Consider the following 25097-nt stretch of genomic DNA (forward strand, 5'->3'; position numbering starts at 1 on the left):
CATCTGTCCTGGTACTGAACCTCCATCCGTCCTGGTACTGAGACCTGGTACTGAACCTCCATCCGTCTTGGTACTGAGACCTGGTACTGAACCTCCATACGTCTTGCTGATTATGGTGTCCCTTTTTATGCGTTTGCCCCAGCAGAGGGCGGTACTTCCACAAAAAGCCCGGGAAAATCCTGGCCAGCAGTGTTAACCCTTACCTCCCCGGGAGCACCATCTCAGCAGGGCAAACACAACTAAACAGTTCAATATTCTAGCAAAGAAATTGAACCATAAACATCAACTGAAAAACCGTAGAACATTTTAATTAAACAAACATTTGACCTCCACCTGCATACAGAGGTCGCCGATCATCGATAAAAACAAAATCCAGAGCCTGGGGAGCTAGAGAAATGTTCACACTGCAAATGGAATTTAAAAGCGAGCCGATCATCAGACATATGTATCATGTTAAAGCAGAACTCTAGCCTTCCCTTCAGTCTTGCACAGTTGTACCGGTGTTCTATCGAGAAATGCCCTCCGTCGAAAATTGCCCCCGATGGATCTGCGCATGCGCAGTACCAAACATCGCTACAGCCGATATGTTGACCAGCTGGCGTGACGACAACACAGCACATGCGCAGATCATCGGAGGCATTTTTTTGACAGGAGAGAGTATTCGACGGGTAGAATTCAAAGCTATGCAACCCCCAGTGAGCTTTGATGTCTCAAGAAAAAGTGTTCAAAAAAAAAATTCCCACAACATGCTTAGCCTCTTATTAGTTGGCAGTGGGGAAAAATGTTACGCTGCGCCAACCCCTGTTGCAATGCAATTAGCATTGTTTGCCATAATGCGTGTCTATTGTACACACATTACCATTGTGTAATGTGCATCATGACATGTTCACCTCAGCTGACATCTAATACATTGCCCATTGATGTGCATTTGATTCCTTTCCATGGATTCAATACAAAACAACAAAGGAGTGAATTCGGCCTTCACCTCCCTGGCGGTATGATGATTTCAGATTTTTGTGTACAATTGCGGTACAATTGTTTTGCATAGAAATTTGGCGGTTTATATTGTAGGCCTGTAATTTTTAGCAATAATCACACTTATATCTTGTCCACCAAGAGTCTAGTAGATATCCCGGGTATGATGAATTTTGAAACACAAAATCATAAATTATAATATAATAAATAAATATAAATAATAAAATAAATGTCCCCATGATTCACTATTCTTCAGTTCTGCAAGTGATTCTAATTTACTATCGCTGTTTTCTGTCTAAAACCACTTTTGACGTAAAGGAACACTCTCTGGTTGCTATGGACAATCTCCAGTTTCCAGGCAGAAAGAACAGTATATATCATATAAAACTGCATGCAGGGCACTGGACAAAGCACTGGGGACCAAAGGGATGTGAAATAATTTCATACAGTAATGTAATCTGTAAGATTACAGTGTACTGTATGTGTTATGATTTTTCACTTATTGGAATTTGCCACCAGGCTCCGCCCCCGTGCGTTGCGACGCTCGCAGGGAACGGAGCCCGGCACACAGGACATTGGGGTGGAGGACAGTGCCCGCGGACACAGCGGGGGGGGGGGGGGGGAGGATCCTGGGGACAAGGTAAGTGTACCGCTCCAGGATCCTGCAATGCAATCCCGAGTGTTGCTTGGGGTTACCGCTAATGGTGCTGAAATTTACCTCCCGAGTCACACCCAGGAAACCCGCCAGGGAGGCTACGCTATAAGACGAGTTAACGCAGGTGGCAAAAGGGGTGCTAAAAACAGACGGTTGATCTGCAATTTTACCACTCACCTAAAAAGTAAAATGCCAGCCGCTCAGGTCTGTCTACACTGCCTCAGCCATGATGTTTGTATGCGGGAGCTGGCAGAAATATCCAGCCTAAAAAAATGCTCATTCTGGAGCAAAATTCTGTGCGTTTACGGGTGTATTATGGCGTTTGAAAGTATGTGTGTGTGTAAACCAATTCTCTTAGCTAGAATATTCTTTTATTCTTCTATAACCACTTCCGGACCGCCGCACGCCGATATACGTCCTGACTTTGAAGGGGGATATCGTTGTTATGGCAGCAGCTAGCTACCATAACCCCGGTATCCTTTTGTTTGGCTGGCGGTCTGCTTCAAGATAAAAGTGGTCTCTGCAGCGGGTTCGCTGCAAGATCACTTTTATCGTTGGCGGGAGAGGGGCCCCCCCTCCCACCGCGCTCCGGTGCCCTCCCCCGCTTACCGGAGCCGTCGGCATCGAGGGAGGTGATCGGATGCTTTCACTAGCTGGGCATGAAGACGAGTGAGGGGGAAGATGGCTCCCACCCATCTTCATGACATTGCGGGGGGCGGAAGCGACGTCAAAAGGTCACTTCCACCCATAGCTCTTAAAAGGGCCTTTTTTTTTTTTAATTCTTTTTTTTAAATGTCAATTTATTTATTTATTTATTTTTTTTATTGCATTTTAGTGTAAATATGAGATCTGATTGTTTTACATTCCTTGTAATAGGAATAAAAGTGACACATTTAAAAAAAAAAAAAAAAACAGTGTAAAAATCAAAAATAAAAGATAAAATAAATAAGAAAAAATGTATTTTTTTAAACACGCCCCGTCCCGCCGAGCTCGCGTGCAGAAGCAAACGCGCACGTGAGTAGCGCCCGCATATGAAAGCGGTGTTCAAACCACACATGTGAGGTATCGTCGCGATCGGTAGAGCGAGAGCAATAATTCTAGCCCTCTAGACCTCCTCTGTAACTCAAAACATGCAACCTGTAGAATTTTTTAAACGTCGCCTATGGAGATTTTTAAGGGTAAAAATCTGTCGCCATTCCACGAGTGGGCGCAATTTTGAAGCGTGACATGTAGGGTATCAATTTACTTGGCGTAACATTATCTTTCACAATATTAAAAAAATTGGACTAACTTTACTGTTGCCTTATTTTTTATTTCAAAAAAGTGTATTTTTTCCAAAAAAAGTGCGCTTGAAAGACTGCTGCGCAAATACGGTGTGACAGAAAGTATTGCAACAACCGCAATTTAATTCTCTAGGGTTTTAGAAAAAAAAAATGTATAATGTCTGGGGGTTCTAAGTAATTTTCTAGCAAAAAAAAAAAAATGTTTTTAACTCGTGAAGCTCGGTCCTTAAAGTGGAGTTCCACCCACTTTTACAACTCTTCAGCATCCCTCACTAAACTGTGCACTGTAAACGAATTGGATAATTTTTTTTTTTTTTCTCAGCACCTACTGTATATCTGCTCTATTCATTTTTCACTTCCTCCTCCCTGGCCGTGGCCCATCACATCATTTCCTGTTTGCAGTGCCTTCTGGGAAGGGGCGGCAACTTCCTCTGACACTGCCGTTGCTATGGAAACCTGACCTGAAACCTATTACACTGCTTGTGCTGCACTGAGCATGTGCGAGATCTGCAAGGATGAGATCCAGGTAGAAATACAGTCTGGCTTCAGATGCCCACACTTAAGATGGCCACGGCCTGCTGGAAGTTTATAAAATAACAAACTACTGATATAAACTAACAAAACAGACCTTAGTTTACAGACTAACTTTACTAGAATACATTAAGCTTGTGTATTATAGGGGTATTTTTATTTAAAAAGTATAATTTCGTCCGGAACACCACTTAAAGTGGATAATAAATTTAGGCACCTTTATGCACATATACGCATCAATTATGGTATAGTATGGGCCTCTCTGAACGTAGGTTTGGAGCATTTTTTTATGCCTCCAAATGCTGCTCTAAAATACAAATCTAAAACGCCACAATGTGCAGGGACACATCGGCTGACATAGAAATGCGTTTCAGAGGCATAAAAAGGAAGATGCATCTAAAAGCAGCATTTTTTTCTGCCAAGGTTAACCATGCCTTAAAGTCAAAAGAGACTGTGCCATCAGTGTGTGCCGCGTGTTTGGGCCATGGTATTGCAATGCTAAACCCATTTGAGCTCTGCAAAAAAAAGAAAAAGAAAAAAAAAAAAAAAAAAAAAGAAAGACTCCTGAACACAGGGCTTTTTTTCAGGGGGAACGCAGTTCCGGCACCTCCAGCACTGAATGTATGTATTTGCAAGGGGTGCTGGAGGGTCTATGATGCTGGCTGCTGAGGGGGGGGGGGGGAGTATAATGTTGTGTGAGGGATCTATTGTTGTTGGGGGGGGATCGAATATTGCTGGGGAGATATATTGTTGCTGGGAGGAGATCTATTGTTGCTGAGGGGATCTGTTATTTCTAGGGGGGGATCTGTTATTTCTGGGGGGAGATCTATTATTGCTGTGGGGATCTGTTATTTCTGGGGGGGGGATCTATTATTGCTGGGGGGAGATCTATTATTGCTGGAGGGATCTGTTATTTCTGGGGGATCTGTTATCTCTGGGGGGAGATCTATTATTGCTGGGGGGGATCTGTTATTTCTGGGGGGGGAGATCTATTATTGCTGGGGGGAGATCTATTATTGCTGGAGGGATCAGTTATTTCTGGGGGATCTGTTATCTCTGGGGGGAGATCTATTATTGCTGGGGGGGGATCTGTTATTTCTGGGGGGATCTGTTATTTCTGGGGGGGATCTGTTATTTCTGGGGGGATCTGTTATTTCTGGGGGGATCTGTTATTTCTGGGGGATCTGTTATTTCTGGGGGGATCTGTTATCTCTGGGGGAGATCTATTATTGCTGGGGGGGATCTGTTATTTCTGGGGGGGATCTAGTTTGCCTGGGATAGGGGGTTTATTATAGCTGGGGGGATCTGTTATTTCTGGGGGGAGATCTATTATTGCTGGGGGGATCTGTTATTGCTGGGGGGGATCTGTTATTTCTGGGGGGGATCTGTTATTTCTGTGGGATCTGTTATTTCTGGGGGGATCTGTTATTTCTGGGGGGATCTGTTATCTCTGGGGGGATCTGTTATCTCTGGGGGAGATCTATTATTGCTGGGGGGGATCTGTTATTTCTGGGGGGGATCTAGTTTGCCTGGGATAGGGGGTTTATTATAGCTGGGGGGGATCTGTTATTTCTGGGGGGGAGATCTATTATTGCTGGGGGGATCTGTTATTTCTGGGGGGGATCTGTTATCTCTGGGGGAGATCTATTATTGCTGGGGGGGATCTGTTATTTCTGGGGGGGATCTAGTTTGCCTGGGATAGGGGGTTTATTATTGCTGGGGGGGATCTGTTATTTCTGGGGGGGAGATCTATTATTGCTGGGGGGGGATCTGTTATTTCTGGGGGGGGGGATCTAGTTTGCCTGGGATAGGGGGTCTATTATTGCTGGCTGCAGGGAATCTATTTTACTGCTTTTTTTCGTTATCATTAACAAATTGCATACACTTTACTTAACACCAGAAAATAATACTTGGTTCTGTATTCTCTAAAAAGGGTGTTACTGGTAGGTGGGTAGCGGGTAGAACCAAGAGACAGTCCTCGGAGGTGGGTAGGGGCAGAGACAAGGGGTGGCTTAAAAGAGGGGAGTTATGCTCCTATGCTCTAAGAAAAAAAGCCCTGCCTGAACACATGTCAATCAGCTCTAAGCTACCTCTGAAAAGCGATCCACTGTGCGTGTGAATGTGGCCCAAGTAATACATGTTCCAGGTTCGGTTTCTTACCAGACTCTTCAGGGATTGTGCCGATTGAACAAAGACTGAGACTTTCTGCAAAGAGATAAAGCTCAGGTTACTACAATGCGATGTGTATGTGGGGCTATGCAGGGAACGACTACTTTGGATACTCCTATTTGCCTGTTATAGATGAGGAAGTTTATACTGTCCATTCCATTGCTTTATGTGCAAGTGCTTAGTTCCATAAGGCTGTTTAGTTTGTAACTGTGAACCATTGTTATTCATCCAAGAACTGACGGGGGAAAAACCATTCCATCATGAACATACCTAGAATATAAGTGTATATTTTCTTGAGAGAAACACATCTGATACTGACGAATTGTTATATGTACATTGAATTGACTATGTTGCTATTATATCCTGTATGTGATAAAGGTTAATAAAAAACACAGTTTAAAAAAAAAAAAACATCAGGTTACTATTTAAATAGTAAGTGGAGAAATCCAGCAACTCACTACATCAGAGATCAAACCTGGGCAAGAGATTCATCACAGCAAAAAAAAAAAGTGTGTGTGCGTTGTGTTGTCAAAAGTATTGGGACGCCTGCCTTTACACGCACACGAACTTTAATGACATCCCAGTCTTAGTCCGTAGGGTTCAATATTGAGTTGGCCCACCCTGTACAGCTATAACAGCTTCAACTCTCCTGGGAAGGCTGTCCACAAGGTTTAGGAGTGTGTCTATGGGAATGTTTGGCCATTCTTCCAGAAGAGCATTTGTGAGGTCAGGCACTGATGTTGGACGAGAAGGCCTGACTCACAGTCTCCGCTCTAATTTATCCCAAAGGTGTTCCATCGGGTTGAGATCAGGACTGTGTAGGCCAGTCAAATTCCTCCACCCCAAACTTGCTCATCCATTTCTTTATGGACCTTGCTTTGTGCACTGGTGTGCAGTCATGTTGGAACAGGAAGGGGCTATCTCCAAACTGTTCCCACAAAGTTGGGAGCATGAAATTGTCCAAAATGTCTTGGTATGCTGACACCTTAAGAGTTCCCTTCACTGGAACTAAGGGGCCAAGCCCAACCCCTGAAAAACAACCCCACACCATAATCCCCCCTCCACCAAATGATTTGGACCAGTTCACAAAGCAAGGTCCATAAAGACATGGATGAGCGAGTTTGGGGTGGAGGAACTTGACTGACCTTCACAGAGTCCTGACCTCAACCCGAATAGAACACCTTTGGGATGAATTAGAGCGGAGACTGCGAGCCAGGCCTTCTCCTCCAACATCAGTGCCTGACCTCACAAATGCTCTTCTGGAAGAATGGTCAAACATTCCCATAGACACACTCCTAAACCTTGTGGACGGCCTTCCCAGAAGAGTTGAAGCTGTTATAGCTGCAAAGGGTGGGCCAACCCAATATTGAATCCTACGGACTAAGACTGGGAAGCCATTAAAGTTCATGTGTATATTTTGACAATATAGTGTGTGTATGTATATAGATAGATAGATAGATAGATAGATACATTTTTTTAAAGCACCCTTCCAATCATACAAAAAATAGAAAAAGGAGGTTCCCCTAAATGGATTTTCCTGGCACTTGCACAAAGATCGAGTAGAAAAGTACAAACTAGTATTTTTCTACACAATCTTTGTGCAAGTGCTGGGAAAATCCACTTAGGGGAACCTCCTTTTTCTATTTTTGACGTTTTATTGGATGTGGCATGGCTTCCCCCTTCCTAGGAGAGTTGATCGCTCTCTTGCTTCCAATCATACAAATACACCATAACTTACAATACATATATTATCCATCTTTTTCTAACCATCACTGAAAGCTGATTGGTTGATGGGTACTACTAGGGATGAACAAATCCTATTGGTTTGCCATCGAATCCAATCGTTTTAAAGGACCCCTTACACTCGCCCAGCCCCTGCAGGTCACTTAGCGTATTGCAAACGGCACCCCACCTTTTCAATGTTATGGGATGTTATGGAGCAGAGATCCTCCTGTGAAGTGCATGGGCCAATTAGGAAGTAAAATGTTTCTTTATAAAAGGTGCCAACTCAATGCAATGGGAGCATAGCACTTGTTTGTTAGGGCAGAGATGTCACACAGGGTTATCCCATTTTCCTATATATATATATATAATTTTTTTAAAATTTATATTCTGGGGACTCGGGGGGCACAGTCGCTGTACTGGAGTTCCCAACTTCGCCCATTTATGGTAAGAATTAAGGGGGTTCCCACTCACAGCAAAGACGGACATGGTGTAGTCTATTCTCTATTTCCCCAATCAATTCACTAGGAGCAAGCACAATGCTTAAAGGGAATACCCAAGGACAGAAATATGGGGGGCTGCCACTGCTGACTTGGTTGTAAAGGTGCAAGCTCCAGGGCTGCCATCCTGATCCCAGCTTCACGATCTAGTATGCTACAAACCTGAAACAAGCATGTAGCCAGGGAAATATGTGAATTAGAACTGTAATGCCCCGTACACGCGGTCGGACTTTCCGATGGAAAATGTGTGATAGGACCTTGTTGTCGGAAATTCCGACCGCGTGTAGGCTCCATCGGACTTTTTCCATTGGAATTTCCGACACACAAAGTTTGAGAGCAGGCTATAAAATTTTCCGACAACAAAATCCGATCCTTTAAATTCCGATCGTGTGTAGACAAATCCGACGGACAAAGTACCACGCATTCTCAGAATAAATTAAGAGACGAAAGCTATTGGCGAATGCCCCATTTATAGTCCCGTCGTAAGTGTTTTACGTCACTGCGTTCAGAACGATCGGATTTTCCGACAACTTTGTGTGACCGTGTGTATGTAAGACAAGTTTGAGCCAACATCCGTCGGAAAAAATCCTAGGATTTTGTTGTCGGAATGTCTGAACAAAGTCCAACCGTGTGTACGGGGCATAAGCCTGCATGCTTGTTCAACCTTCATAGAAAATCGGGGCATGGCCTATATTGTCTGTCCATCTCAACTTGAGCTCACAGTGTGTTGTAATAATAAAATCGCATTCAATATTTCTTGCATCCATTAACCCGATTGTTCCATCATCAGTGTACCCCAGGAAAGAAAAAACGATCATTTACCTTTTTACTTGCAAAAACGGCTTTATCCTGAGAGCAGGGGAGCCTCTGTTCAACCCAGTTTGAAGCGTTCTCAAAATTTGTGTTGGGGATCCAGCGCTTGAAGATGGCATCCACCCACCCGCCTGGAAAAGACAAAGTGCTTCATAAACCTCTGTGACCCAGAATGAGTCAGGAGGAGGATTGTACACCTAATATATATATATATATATATATATATATATATATATATATATATATATATATATATATATATATATATATATATATATATATATATAATGAGAGTATACCATGTACAGTGCCTTGAAAAAGTATTCACACCCCTTGAAGTTTTTCACATTTTGTCATGTTACAACCAAAAACGTAAATGTATTTTATTGGGATTTTATGTGATAGACCAACACAAAGTGTCACATAATTGTGATGCGGAAGGAAAATGATAAATGGTTTTCAAATTTTTTTTTTTTTACAAATAAATATGTGAAAAGTGTGGGGTACATTTGTATGGCGCCCCCCGGAGTCAATACTTTGTAGAACCTCCTTTCACTGCAATTACAGCTGCAAGTCTTTTTGGGGATTTCTCTACCAGCTTTGCACATCTAGAGAGGGACATTTTTGCCCATTCTTCTTTGCAAAATATCTCAAGCTCTGTCAGATTGGATGGAGAGCGTCTGTGAACAGCCATTTTCAAGTCTTGCCACCAGTGGCGGCCGGTAATGCAGGGCGCCCCCCTATCCATGCGTCCAGCCCCCTAATCTACATGCGGGGAGCTGGACGCATGGATTTTAATGGGGTTTTTTCTTTTTGTTTTTTTGTTTTTTTACGAAGCACATGATTAGAGTCAGAGGCGGGTAACCCAACGACCGGGGGAGGGGGGCTGTGGGGACATGGTTTGTCTCCCTCCCTCAAGAAATATACCACCATCTTCCCAAGCCAGCCCAAGCTCCAGCCTGGAGGCAGAGCCCCCCCCCCCCCAACCCAGGGGTCCCTCCTAGGTCACTAACAGTCTCCTCAGCACTCCATCTTCTGGCTTAAGCATAGCTCCAACTGTCCCTGATTTCGAGGGTCTGTCCCTGATTTCGATCAATGTCCCTCTGTCCCTCTTTCCTCCTTATTTGTCCCTCATTTTGGTCTAATCTATATAGTTGTATATAAAATGCACTTTTTATTTTTCAAAAAGTGTTTCTCAGTGCTAAACCTATAATTCTCCTTTAAGGGGGCGTGGTAGAGGATTTGTCCTATGCCTACATACTTATGCTAATAGGTGTCCCTCATTCCCATCTCAAAAAGTTTGGAGGTATGCTTAAAGGATCACTAAAGTTAATTTTTTTGCTAAATAACAAACATGTTATACTTGCCTCGGCGGCTGTCTCGGCTCCCCCGCCCCGCCCGCAAGAACTCAACACTTTCATGCAAGCTCCCTCACATGGTGTTGAGTGCTTGCAGGCACGCTCCCGTGATACAGCCGGCGGCCATAGCCGGTCACTGTATCACTCGGCCCCGCCCCCCCGGCATGCCGCATCATTGGATGCGATTGACAGCAGCGCGAGCCAATGGCTGCGCTGCTTTCAATCCATCCACTCTAGCCAATCAATGGCCAGCCTGAGCAGCGAAGAGGATGTCGGGGGCGAGCGCGGGACTTTCGAGGGGTCAGGTAAGTAAAACGGGGGTGCTGGGGGGGGCGGTATTGTCAGATGTTTTTTCACCTTAATGCGTAGAATGCATTAAGGTGAATAAAACTTTTACCTTTACAACCCCTTTAAGGGCTGACTCAGCCACCCTTCCAGGATATTCTGCCTGGGGATTGAGTTCCCTCAAGTATATAGATCAGCCAGTGGCGGCCCATCTATTAGGTGCGCCGCCCCCCCCCCCCATACATGTGTCCGCCCCTCCTAATCTACATACAGGGCCCCGGATGCATGGATCACAATGGGGGGGTAATTTTTTTTTTAAGCACGCGATTAGAGCCAGAGGCTCTAATAGGCTTCAACAAAGAGTGGTCTCAGGGCACAGAGCACTGCACTCCAAGCCCACCCAGTTGTGTGACAATAGCGAATGCAGGTGGTCCATTGTTGCCGGGGGAATCTATTGTTGCTGGGGTGGTCTATTTTACTACTTTTCTTGTTATTGCTAAAAAATTTCCATACAAAATGACTTAATACCACAAATGATACTTGGTTCTGTGTTCTCCAAAAGGGATGGTGCTCAGAGGTGGGTAGGGTGTGGAACTGAAGAACGATTCTCGGAGTTGGGTAGGGGGGCGGAGACAAGGAACGATTCTCGGAGGTGGGTAGGGGGGTGGAACCAAGGAACGATTCTCGGAGGTGGGTAGGGGGGCGGAGACAAGGAACGATTCTCGGAGGTGGGTAGGGGGGTGGAACCAAGGAACGATTCTCGGAGTTGGGTAGGGGGGCGGAGACAAGGAACGATTCTCGGAGGTGGGTAGGGGGGTGGAACCAAGGAACGATTCTCGGAGGTGGGTAGGGGGGCGGAGACAAGGGTATACTCAGAAAGGGGGAGTTCCTGCACCTATTTTCTGAGAAAAAGAAAAAGCCCTGACTCCCATCCATACTACTGCTATATTGATGGGGTATAACAAGGTAATGCACAGGGCCCTACGGAAGAGGGCAGTTAGGAAAGCAGCATTGCCAATAAAGGAATCGATGTGTTCAGATATGACTGTGCAGGATACAATGCGACTCACATGAGCGGCTCTTTTGATTCTTACTGTACTAAACAATTATTTCATACAGTCACTTCCCCGCACAGAACAATGCATGAATCACACACACAGGCCCCGCACTGTTCAGCTTCCTTTACAAAACTATCCCAGCGTTCAGATGGGAACTTGCTGCAGAATGAAATTCCAGCATTACATACCAAAAGGATTACACAGTCCTTCTAGTATTTTCTAGAATTCCTCTGATCGGGTTTCAAAAATAGATCAATGCAGCCCCGGCCTCTCTGAATCCACTGTGAGCTGCACTGCGCATCATGATCGGACTAGGTTTAGACTTGAGCATTTTGCATGTTCCTAAACACAGAGGAGGTTATAGACTATGAGTGCGGAAATGTCTCGGTGCCTATTACAGCCAATCGCAAGGCTTGATTCCTTTATTAAAACCCAGCTCAGTACAATTGGAAGACATCATGAAATGTGCTTTGTACAGGCAAGGGCTGAGCAGTAGGCTGCCCACGTGTCCCGGATTGCCCGGGATTGTCCCTGATTTCTGATTTTTGTCCTGTGTCCTGGGCACCTTCATTCCAGGACAATACAGTGTCCCGGAATGAAAAAAAAAAACACCCCCCCCCAGAGTCAGACCAGTCCGCCGACTCCGCCGCCACCCTTATAAACACTACACAGTCTCACACATGACACATCATAGGCTGGTTGCTAGGCTACGGCCGCCCAGCGTCTAGCAACCAGTGACGTCGGCTGAGGCCTGACACGTGGGCAGTCAGTGTGGGCAGTGCAACCGCACCATACGGCTGAGAGCAGCGTGTGCACCTCCAAGAGAGAGAGCAGCCAGCCAGCCAGCACAGAGTGACACCACGCCAGTGACCAGACAGAGCCACAGTCACTTACTGCTGGTAAGGATCATCCAGCCGGTGCCCAGTCAGTGCCAGTCCCGGCCGTTGCCGCCGCCGACTACTCCTGCTGCCCGCAGCCGCTCTCCGCTGCTCTGCAGCACATTGCCATTTGCCAGCAGCTCACGGAGAAGTAACAGTTCAACTTCTCTCCTGAGCAGCCTGAGCCTCTTCCAAGTCCTCCTCCAGGCTCCCGCCCACGAGGTCCGCAAGTTTGTCGCCTGCAGTGCCAGACATTGACAAACTTCCAGGACAGGTTAGTGTACTGTGTTACACTAACACTTTGTTACAGTGAGCATGCCCCCTTCGTTCTGCTGCTGTCCCCCTCCGTGCTGCTGCTGCCCCCCTCCGGGCTGCTGCTGCCCCCTTCCAGTTTTCCTCCGTCCCCCTCTGTTCTGCTGTCCCCCTCCGTTCTTCCTCCATGTCCCCCTCTGTTCTGCTGTCCCCCTCCGTTCCCCTCTGTTCTGCTGTCCCCCTCCGTTCCCCTCTGTTCTGCTGTCCCCCTCTGTTCTTCCTCCATGTCCCCCTCTGTTCTGCTGTCCCCCTCCGTTCTTCCTCTGTGTCCCCCTCCGTTCTACCTCGGAGTCCCCCTCCGTTCTACCTCGGAGTCCCCCTCCGTTCTACCTCGGAGTCCCCCTCCGTTCTGCTGTCCATACCACCTGTCTAAACTGGTTACCACTGTTTGCTTTTTTTTCCCCAAAATGGCAGTTTGGAAATGTGGTCACCCTACTGAGCAGATCCATCAAGCATCTCACATTTATGGCTTTGCCTACTAAAATTATTTTTGTTATTCTGGGTGGCCAGTTTTGCAATTTACACATCACTGCCACATGGGGGTTGCCACCTCATTCCTTTAAACTCGAACACATATGAATTACACAGGTTCTGTGGCTGATTAACCACTTAAGGACCAGAAGGATTTGCCCCCTTAATGACCAGGCCATTTTTTTGCGATACGGCACTGCGTCGCTTTAACTGACAATTGCGCGGTTGTGCGACGTTGTACCCAAACAAAATTGACTTCTTTTTTTTCCCAACAAATAGAGCTTTATTTTGGTGGTATTTGATCACCTCTGCGGTTTTTATTTGTTGTGCTATAAACAAAAAAAAGAGCAACAATTTTGAAAAAAAAAAACAATATTTTTTACTTTTTGCTATAATAAATATCCAAATATTTAAAAAAAAAAAATTTCTTCATCAGTTTAGGCCGATATGTATTCTTCTACATATTTTTGGTAAAAAAAAAAAAAAAATTGCAATAAGCGTATATTGATTGGTTTGTGCAAAAGTTATAGCGTCTACAAAATAGGGGATAGATTTATGGCATTTCTTTTTTACTAGTAATGGCAGCGATCTGCGATTTTTAGCGGGACTGACAGAGCGGTGGACAGATCAGACACTTTTGACACATTTTTGTGACCATTGACATTTATCCAGCGATCAGTGCTATAAAAATTCACTGATTACGGTATAAATCTCACTGGCAGGGAAGGGGTTAACACTAGGGGGCGATCAAGGGGTTAACTTTGTTCCCTCAGTGTGTGTTTCTAACTGTGGGGGGAGGGGACTGACTAGAGGAGGACACATATCTCTGTTCCTAATTACTAGGAACAGACAATCTGTCTCTCCTGTCAGAACGGGGATTTGTGTGTTTACACACACAAATCCCCATTCTGGTTCTCGTGCCCGCGATCGCGGGTGGCCAGCGGGCAGCCCAGCATCATCCATTCCTCCAGTCTCCACAATGCATCGCCACCCATGCCCAGCACCATCCATCCCTCCAATCTCCACAACGCATCGCCACCCATGCCCAGCACCATCCATTCCTCCAGTCTCCACAACGCTTTGCCACCCATGCCCAGCACCATCCACTCCTCCAGTCTCCACAACGCATCGCCACCCATGCCCAGCACCATCCACTCCTCCAGTCTCCACAACGCGCCGCCACCCATGCCCAGCACCATCCATTCCTCCAGTCTCCACAACGCGTCGCCACCCATGCCCAGCACCATCCATTCCTCCAGTCTCCACAACGCATCGCCACCCATGCCCAGCACCATCCATTCCTCCAGTCTCCACAACGCGTCGCCACCCATGCCCAGCACCATCCATTCCTCCAGTCTCCACAACGCATCGCCACCCATGCCCAGCACCATCCATTCCTCCAGTCTCCACAACGCATCGCCACCCATGCCCAGCACCATCCACTCCTCCAGTCTCCACAACGCATCGCCACCCATGCCCAGTACCATCCATCCCTCCAGTCTCCAAAGGTGTAAGAGCGTTAAAATAAAAGTGGGTGCACCGAAGGACTCGGTGGGATGGCCTGTGGGCGGATTCGGTGGGACAACCAGTGGGCGGGCTCTAGAGAATGTTGGGGTCGGGCCCCGGGGGGGTCAGGCCTAAAGCTGTGTAAGGGGCCCCAAAATTTCTGATGGCTGCCCTGTATAGCAGTGATCGTAAACCACAACTTTGCCCGTGCAATTATTACAATTCTTTGGATGGAAGTTTAATTAGTCCATTTAAGCATTTCCCTGGAGTTCCACTTCAAGGCTGTTCTATGAAATAAACCTGAATAGTAAGAGAGATCAGATTGCACAGACTGCTGAATGGTAGAGGAAGGACACACCTCCTCTATCTCTCCTGGCCAAGGCTGGCGGTTTCCTGTCCTAGTGACACAAAAGATCTTTTCAAAGAGAAACAGAATCTTAGAGAGTTGTCACCAGATCAGGTGTCCCCATTGGACACCTCTATTTCTGGCGACAATGCAAACTTTTTGGATGTCTTTTCAACTTTGTCTTGGTGACAATAGAGGGGGACACAGACATCATTAAAAATGTGTACATGTTCTTTGCCACTGTAAAAAAGTTTGCTGTACTTTTTAGGGCTCCAGGCTCTCAAATAGAAGTGACATATGATTACATCAGAAGCTGGCCCTTCCCCCACCCCATGGGCGCCCCAGGGTCACCTGTGCACGTCGCGAGTCTTTGACATCCATCACTGCTTTCAGGATGGAGAGCAGAGAGATGAGAAACATTCTTTTCTCAGTCTCCCCTGCGATCAATTAACCCGTAAGTGCTCATTAGCCGTATCATTCTCCACATATGTCATCACATATTGGGGGGGGGGATTTGTCATTCACTTTGTGGTAGCAATAAAGTTAAGTGAAAAAAAAAAGAAATAAAAATCAAAAAAATTTAAATATATATTTATCAAGCTTTCAGCGCTGTCACACTTTGACTGAAAATTATGCGGTCATGCAACACTCTACCCATATGACATTTTTATCACACAGATAGAACTTTCTTTTTGGTGGTATTTAATCACCATATGGTTTTTTATTTTTTGCTAATGAAAAAGGACCAAAAATTTAAAAAATATATAAACGTTTTTCATAGTTTGCTAAAAGATTTTGCAAACAGGTAATTTTTCTCCTTCACTGGTGTGTGCTGATAGGCTGCGCTGATGGGCACTGATGAGGATGCACTAATGAGGCTGCTCTGATAGGTGGCACTAATGGGCACTGATAGGCGACACCGATGAGGCACTGATTGGCAGCATTGATAGGCACGGATAGGCTGCACTGATGGGCATTAATTGGCTGCACTGGTGGGCACTGATAGGCTGCACTGATGGGCATTAATTGGCTGCACTGATGGGCACTGATGTGGAGACACTAATGAGGCTGCTCTGAAAGGTGGCACTAATGGGCACTGATGTGGAGACACTAATGAGGCTGCTCTGAAAGGTGGCACTAATGGGCACTGATAGGCGACATTGATGAGGCACACATTGGGAGCACTGGTGGACACACATTGGCAGCACTGGTGGGCACACATTGGGAGCACTGGTGGGCACACATTGGGAGCACTGGTGGGCACACATTGGGAGCACTGGTGGGCACACATTGGGAGCACTGGTGGACACACATTGGGAGCACTGGTGGACACACATTGGGAGCACTGGTGGACACACATTGGGAGCACTGGTGGACACACATTGGGAGCACACTGATAATCAGGACACTGATAATTAGTGCCCTGATTATCAGTGTAGATGTCCCTTTCACACAAGTCGGTTATCGGCTCTCCTCTCCCCTCCAAAGTAATGCCGATAACCGGCTTGTGTTTACATCATGATTAGATGTGATTGGACAAGCGGTAAAGAGCTGCTGTGATTGGCTCTGTAACGACACCCCGAGTACGAAAGGAGTTAAAGTTGTTTAGGACATTCCCTTCCCGAACACCAAGGCAGCTACCGAACACTCCGATCAGCCGAACAAGAAACCCATACGAATAACTCTCCCCCCCCAAATACGAGACAAAGCTCCGTCTTGGGGGTCAACCAGGAATCCACTCATTTATTTTCACACATGGACACAACAGATAAAAACTCAGAGACTCTTTCCCCCCACCCTTGGAAAAGAGGGCGGGTTAAACTGTCCAATGACAATGGACAGGTCAGGTGTGTTTAACGTCTCATCAGTACACAGGCTTACCAGGGAGAGCTGTTGGAGGAATCCCCCCTCCCTCCATAGGGATACACATCCTGTGATATCCCAGGCAGACAAACACAATAGAACATTGGAATACAGCCCCACCCCAAACTAGCACAGCAAATAGTACACAATAGCATGAGACAACACACAATATATACACAACATTGTGAAGCAGTCACTATCTATAATATGGCACATACGGGGTTCCCAGAGTTGTGTTTTTGGGGGGACATGGACTTGAATCCAAATTAACATTACTTCTAGGGTCCCCAGGCATACAGCTCACAACAAGCACCGTTCCCCCAAATGCCAGGGCCCATAATTGGTCGGCAAGAGGCTGGCATTCAGTCCCCTCCAAAAGCCTCTGCCCCGGCTAGGTCTGTCACAGGTTCTTTTCCCCCGAATTGTTATCAGCTGGGTCCCAAGGACACAGCGATCACAGAGCGCACTTCCCACGCAATGTGGTGAGCGCGATCATGGGAGGACATCATATGATGCCCTCCCAGAACTGGCCGGCCATGCTGCAGCCGTCATTCGGCTATAGCCCGGTTGGCAAGTGGTTAAATAAATAAATAAATACACACATATAAATTCAAACACATGTGCATGGCGCAGTCAGGTACATAAAGAACCATTGTGCCAAACATGATAGGTATCGCCGCGCATGCCGTAAACATGATAGGTATCGCCGCGCATGCCGTAATAATTCTAGGACCGTTATTTAACGTTAACTCTAAACTGATGACCTGTAAGGGGCATTAAAGCTTCATTGAAAGAAAATTCCGGGTATTCTAGTTTGTGGTCACGCACAATTTTACGTGTTGACATTTTTGGTATCCATTTACTCGACTCATTTTTATAGTTTACAGAAAAGTCAGATTTTATTGCGTTTGTGTTCACTAAAATGAATTCAAATGTACTTTGGAAATGTAGATTTGATACTCTATAATGATGCAATATATATAAATTGCATCTCCCGTTTTTACCTTATGGTGCTTAATGGTCTTAAAAGGCATTGTTCACCTTTAACAAAAAAGCTGTCTATTCAGGTAAGGGGTGTCTGTAGATAAAAACAAACAGTGCAGCTCCGACTAAAGATGAATAATGTCCTTTCTATAGGTGCAGGCCATTTACATACCCCATGAAGCCTGACTGGAGAACTCCTAAGATGTTGCTAAGCACGTTGCTAAGAGACACCTAGCCGTTACTGTTCACCTTCACAGGATTAAGCTGTGGATTGAGATTGTCTAATTCAAACCCCCTCCCACGCTCTCTCTCTCCCCTGATGCAGTAACTCTGAGCTCAGTGTTTCAGAGCTCACTCCTGTGATCGTGACGGCGACTAGTAACAGCTGGGAATCTCTTAGCAACGCCCTTAGCAACATCCTGGGAGTTTTCCAATCAGCTTTCATGAGGTACGTAAATGGCCTACACCTATAGCAAGGACATTATTCAACTTTAGTCACAGCTGCACAGCTTGTATTTATCCACAGACACCCCTTATTTGCATTGGCAGTATTTGGTAAAGGTGAACTAACCCTTTAACTAGTTGCTGCCCACCCATCTTCAAATGACGGCGGGGCGGTGCGGCTCTCATTCTGGGGCGACGTCATATGACGGCGTCCCCCCGATCTCTGTAAATAGCCGCGTCCGCTCTTTAACCATGGGATCGGCTGTGTCCAATCACATGTAAACACGGAGATGCCGGTAATCGGCGCTCCTCGCCTTATACTGACAGAGTGTGTGGCAAGGAGAGCCGATCAGCAGCATCTCCACGCAGGGGGACATCTACACATGTAATCAGGGCACTTATCATCAGTGCCCTGATTACAATATAGCGCCAACTGTGTCACCAATCAGTGCCCACCAGTGCCAGCAATCAGTGCCCACCACTGCCCACAAGTGCCACCAATCAGTGCCCATTAGCGATGCCAGTCAGTGCTGGCTATCAGTGCCGCCTATTAGTAGTGCCCATCACTGCTGTCGATCAATGCCCATCAGTGTTGCCCATCAGTGCCACCCATCAATGCCCATCAGTACCGCCTATCCGTGTCGCCTATCCGTGCACACCAGTGCCACCTAACAGTGCTACCTATCAGTGCCCATAAGTGCGGCATATTAGTGCCTCCTCATCGGTGCCACCTCATCAATGCCCACCAGTTCAGCCTATTAGTGCCCATCAGTGCCGCCTCATCAGCGCACATCAGTGAAGGAGAAAAATTACTTAGTTCGTTACAAAATTTACTGACAAACAAGTAAAAAACATTTTTTTTTCACAATTTTTGGTCTTTTTTTTTTTTTTTTAGTAAAAAATAAAAAACCCAGCAGTGATTAAGTACCACCAAAAGAAAGCTCAATTTGTGTGAAGAAAATGATAAAAATTTAATTTGGGTACAATGTAGCATGACCGCGCAATTGTCATTCAAAGTGCGACAGAGCTGAAAGCCGAAAAATGGCCTGGGCAGGAAGGGAGTGTAAGTGCCTGGTAGGCAAGTGGTTAAGCGCCTAATTATGTAAAAAAAAAAAGGGCATTTTAACATTGCTGTGGAAAAAAAAGGCTCTGGCAGAGAAAGGGTTAAAGACACATTGTTGTGTCTGATACTACTTTAAGTGAGGTGTAAAAAAAAATTTTGCAGAGCTATCCCTCCCATGAAACTACATCCAGCATTGGTTCTGTGCGAATTTGTCAAAACTAAATGTCATCTGGCTATTTTCTCTCCAGGCCGATTGTTTTTTCTCTCCAGGCCGATTGTTTTTTCTCTTGTACATAATATAGTGATGCCGGAAAATACTCTACATTATGGCCACTTTATGATGGAGATGAATATCATCGGAAATACGTATTTTTTTCCATGATCATTAGCTCCATCCACTGGCCATAATGAGACATTTTCCCGATTCACTAAATCCTTTATGAATTACAACATCCAACCTGGAAAGAGAAAGAGCTTAACAACATTCAATTTTGCCCCCATTTGCACAGAATGAATGCCATTTTTTTTTTTTTTTTCCCTTCAAAATACACCCCTAACTGATGAAGAAGAGAAAAAAATAATAAAAAAGATCTCTCTCCTGCACAGTGCATAGAAAATAGTTTTCAGACATCCAATGTTGTAAATCGTCTGAGTGCTGCAGGAAAGAACTTGTATTCTGTCGGCGCGCAGCAGTCAGCGTTTCTATATTTGGCCGCTGACAATACAATGTGCTGCGGTACGATTTCCCTTCCCGTAGCTTCGTAGCTATTTTCAGATGGAAATTTAATTCATTGAAAAGGCCGGGGGGGGAGTTTTTTTTCTTTTTATGAATAGAAATTGAATGGCTGCAGATTTTAGATGATTGGAATGATATGGCTCTTCACTTCCGTTAACCGTCAGCTCTGGAAATGTGTGGTGTCTGGAACCCTGAAATCTTAAATACTCACATTATGTAGTTCCCTTCTGAAATCTGTTAAGAGCGCGGCCATAAAAAGGGACCCATGCGGGAAAAGCAGCCTAAAAGGGAAGTGTTCTTGTTGCCATAGTAACCGCTTCCCTGATGTGGAAAGGAGGTAAATGGCCGCTGTGAGAGAGGAGTGTGTAATACTTTGTGGGAGGAGCCGGCACACCTGACCTCTGACTTTGGCGCCGAGTCGGTATTTGCATACGTTGTACGCGGATAGCCATCGTGTGATGTGCTGTAGAGGTAACAGACCTACGTGAACGTGTAAAAGGGGCTTTATGATTGGCTTGAATTGGCGCCAAGAGCACAGAGTGGGCACAATGTGGCGGTGGGTTCAGCAAAGTGTTCTAGCAAAGGCAGGAGCGGGGGCAGGGGCCTTTGCTAGAACACCGTCCCCTCCTGCTGAGGCTGAACCCACCGCCACATTGTGCCCACTCCGTGCCCAAGCCTTCCACATGACATTCCCTGCCGTTGACCTTTATAGCCCAAGGAAGGGTTGTCCACACATGAATAGGGTTGCTGCACTTTACCGATGGTACTCAAGGAATAGCATAAGAGCCACATCACATACATTCCAAAGTCACTTTACAGTACATCACATTTAGTGGATGGTCCGCAGCAGTCACATCCTAAAAATTCCACAGTCCTTTTTTAAACCACTTGCTGACTGCCGCACGCCGATATACGTCGGCACAATGGCAGCGGTGGGCAAATGGACGTACCTGTACGTCCCCTTTAATTGGCGGGGCCGGCAGGCGCGCCGCGTACAGCGTGACCGTGCCCGCGGGACCCGCGGACTCGATATCCCCCAGTGTCCCGTGATCATGTCTCAGAGCCTCAGAACGGGGGAGATGCCTATGTAAACAAAGCATTTCCCCATTCTGCCTAGCGACATGACAGAGATCACTGCTCTCTGTCATCGGGAGAAGTGATCGCTGTCATGTGTGTTGAAGCCCCTCCCCTCCACCGTTAGAATCACTCCCTGGGACACATTTAACCCCTTGATCGCCCCGTAGTGTTTAACCCTTTCCCTGCCAGTGTCATTTACACAGTAATCAGTGAATTTTTATAGCACTGATCGCTGTGTAAATGAAACTGGTCCCAAAATAGTGTCAAAAGTGTCCGACTTGTCCGCCATAATGTCGCAGTCATGATAAAAATTGCAGATCGCCGCCATTACTAAATAAAAAAAAAATAATAATAAAAATGCCAAAAAACTATTCCCTATTTTGTAGACGCTAAAACTTTTGCGCAAACAAATCACTAAACGCTTATTGCAATTTTTTTTACCAAAAATATGTAGAAGAATACATATTGGCCTAAACTGAGGAAAAAAAAAATTTTTATATATTTTTGGGGAATTTTTATTATAGCAAAAAATATTGCTTTTTTTTTTTTTCATAATTGTCGCTTTTTTTTTGTTTATAGCGCAAAAAATAAAAACCGCAGAGGTGATCAAATACCACCAAAAGAAAGCTCTATTTGTGGGGAAAAAATGACGTCAATTTTGTTTGGGTACAACGTCGCACGACCGCGCAATTGTCAGTTAAAGCGATGCAGCGCCAAATCGCAGAAAGTGCTCTGGTCAGAAAGGGGATAAAATCTTCCGGGGCTGAAGTGGTTAAAAAAACAAAACAAAACAACGTAAACAGGCAGCAGCCCTCGTACTCGGGGATGTCATATTCATTACATTGATACATTGCAAAAAGGAGCCCTCCAACTAAAAATAAAAAATACCCAACTGCTGGTGCTGAATTCTCCTTCTGAAAAAATATGTCAAAATCGACACTCGTTCTTGGGCTGTACAATCTTTTTTTTTTTTTTCCTGCCATTTTCCTGGCTTTCAGATTGACGCTTTGAGTCCCTGGCCTGGAACAAGTATAAAGTACCTGACATTTCTCCAACTTTCACTTGCTGCATGCTTGATCCTGGGTTGCCATTCTAAAATAATGAAAGCAGACCCAGCCAGATGAAAAATCACAGTAGAAAGCCAGCAACTGCGCCCCCCCCCCAAAAAAAATATTCTCATGACAGGTGCATATACATTATGTACGATTGCCATCAGCATGGAATGCAGACAGATCTTATCTCTGTCTATAGCATCTTTATCATACATACACATACATACACTCACCAGCCACTTTATTAGGTACACCTGTTCAATTGTTTGGTAACACAAATTGCTTCTCAACCAATCACATGGCAGCAGCTCAATGCATTTATACATCTAGACCTGGTGAAGACAACTTGCTGGAGTTCAAACCGATCAGAATGGGGAAGAAAAAGGGGATTTAAGTGACTTTGAACGCGGCATGGTTGTTGGTGCCAGATGGGCTGGTCTGAGTATTTCAAAAACTGCTGATCTACTGGGATTTTCACACACAACCATCTCTCGGGTTTACAGAGAATCAGGGCCATCTTTAATATTGATTGGACCCTGGGCAGAACTTTTCTTGGGGCCCCCCCAAGCAGTTTCGCTCTCCACCTGCTCTGAGACATACAATAAATAGCAGCTAGACTCAAAATCAGTTTACTGAATCAGATCAGGCAGCTATTGTGATTGGTTGCCAGAGGTTACAGTGTATAATTACCACTCACTGACTGGTTGCTAGAGGTTACAGCACATGATTTCTGCTTGTTGATTGGCTGCTAGAGATTACTGTGGATATGACCTCAGGGGGGCATGATATACATATCAATGCCGACGGCTATACATATGAATGCCGCCATTTACATATGAATGCTGGTAGTTTACATGTAAACACAGGGTCTGCAGGTGAGTCATCTGTACACAACAAAAGGGCAGAGCTGGGCAGCATTAGTAGCAGCACTTCACACTGAGATATTGGGACACAGCACGGGACTAAAACCTCAAGGCACGAGGGAATTTAAACCGGGATAGTTGGCAAGTATGAGGCAGCTGCTTTGGGCCCCACAACAATGACAGGGCCCAGGGCAGCTGCCCCTTTTGCCCTGCCTTAAAAACGGCCCTGCAGAGAATGGTGGGAAAAAAAGAGAAAATATCCAGTGAGCGGCAGTTGTGTGGAGGAAAATGCCTTGTTGAGGTCAGAGGAGAATGGGCAGACTGGTTGGAGATGATAGAAAGGCAACAGTAACTCAAATAACCTCTCGTTACAACCAAGGTATGCAGAATACCATCTCTGAACGCACAACACATCCAACCTTGAAGTAGATGGGCTACAGCAGCAGAAGACCTCACCGGGTGCCATTCCTGTCAGCTGAGAACAGGAAACTGAGGCTACAATTGGCACAGGATCACCAAAATTGGACAATAGAAGATTGGAAAAACATTTCCTGGTCTGATGAGATTTCAGCTGCGACATTCAGATGGTCGGGTCAGAATTTGTCTCATGGATCCATCCTGCCTTGTATCACCGGTTCAGGCTGGTGGTGTAATGGTGGGGGGATATTTTCTTGGCACACTTTGGGCCCCTTAGTACCAATTGAGCATTGTTTATACACCACGGCCTACCTGAGTATTGTTGCTGACCATGTCCATCCCTTTATGACTACAGTGTCCCCATCTTCTGATGGCTCCTTCCAGCAGGATAATGCACCATGTCACAAAGCTCCAATCATCTCACCACTGGACAATGAGGTCCCTGTACTCCAATGGCCTCCACACTCACCACATCTCATCCAATAGAGCACCTTTGGGATGTGGTGGAATGGGAGATTGGCATCATGGATGTGCAGCCGACAAATCTGCAGCAACTGTGTTATCATGTCACTATGGAGCAAAATCTCTGAGGAACGTTTCCAACACCTTGTTGAATTTATGCCATGAAGAATGAAGGCAAAAGGGGGTCCGACCCGGTGCTAGCAAGGTGTACCTAATAAAGTGGTTGATCAATATATATACACACACATACAGTATAAAAAAAAAACTCTACTTACTGAGGAAAAGAACCAAAAGCAACATTTGTATGGTGTTCATTCTTCAATCGGTGTCTCGCACTTTGACCTTCACCCGGTCAGGTGACAAGACGACGAACAGCCAAGAATTCTGCTGCTTAAGCACAAGTCGCTGTTTCCTTTGGTTTTTAAAAGGTCTGATTGCACTGCAATGCTGGTTTAAAGGCACAGTCCAGCCTTTTGGAAAAAACTTAATAAATACGCCAACAATGACAAAGTAAAAAAAAGTGCAGTTGTTACATTTTTGCATTCAGGCCTGCAGAGCATCGCGCCCATGATCAGTGCGCCGCGGGTACAAAGCAGAGACTTTTGCGTTGCACACGGGACGTTCTTGCAGTTGCTTCTAGAGGTGTCGGGCGTTTTTTTTTTTTTTTTTCCCTGCCTCTAAACTCCCCCGAATGTTATTCTAGGTGTCCATGAACACACGGGCTTTTAGCAGCATTTACTGGCAGAAAAAAAACAAAAAAAAAACACTGCCAGTGCATCCAGGAGCAGCAGAGTTCTGGCAGAAAAAAAATGCTTGACGCAAATTCATTTCAATGGCCAGAATAAATTATTATTTTATAATTCATTATTATTATTATTATTATTATTATTATTATTTCATAATTTATTATTTTTTAAATGTTTTTATTATTTATTTTATATTATTTTATAATTCATTATAATTATTATTTTTTATTGTTATTATTATAAATTATTATTCTTGCCGTTGAAAACTAATTAACGCTCAAGCTCTTGTGAAAACTTTAGACACTTTTACAAGCATTAGGTTTTTTTTTTTTCTTTCCTGCCAAAACGCTGCTGCTGGAAGGAAAGGCTTCTAGGAATAATCAATTAAATTTAAAATAAATTTAATGGATTAACATTTTAATTAATTAAAATTAAAAAAAAGATGTTATACTTGCACTACCTGCTCTGTGCAACGATATTGTACAGAGTGTCACCTTACCACCTCCCCCCAGCTAGCACTTTCCACTT

At 45.2% G+C, this 25097-nt stretch overlaps 1 protein-coding gene across 1 annotated transcript in view; it reads right to left on the reverse strand.

Moving 5' to 3' along the window:
• Nucleotides 1-24200, reverse strand: part of AMN (amnion associated transmembrane protein) — an 84654-nt gene extending 60454 nt beyond the window's left edge. The window contains exons 1-3 of the mRNA XM_073610399.1: nucleotides 24099-24200; nucleotides 8658-8779; nucleotides 5605-5649 (exon numbers count right to left, since the gene is read on the reverse strand). Of these exons, the coding sequence (XP_073466500.1) occupies nucleotides 5605-5649; nucleotides 8658-8779; nucleotides 24099-24138 (207 nt within the window). The 5' untranslated portion in view covers nucleotides 24139-24200. The remainder of the gene's footprint in view (nucleotides 1-5604; nucleotides 5650-8657; nucleotides 8780-24098) is intronic.
• Nucleotides 24201-25097: the final 897 nt, after the last annotated feature.

The sequence above is a fragment of the Aquarana catesbeiana genome, linkage group LG13 (genome assembly GCF_042186555.1).
Source record: "Aquarana catesbeiana isolate 2022-GZ linkage group LG13, ASM4218655v1, whole genome shotgun sequence".
NCBI lineage: Eukaryota > Metazoa > Chordata > Amphibia > Anura > Ranidae > Aquarana > Aquarana catesbeiana.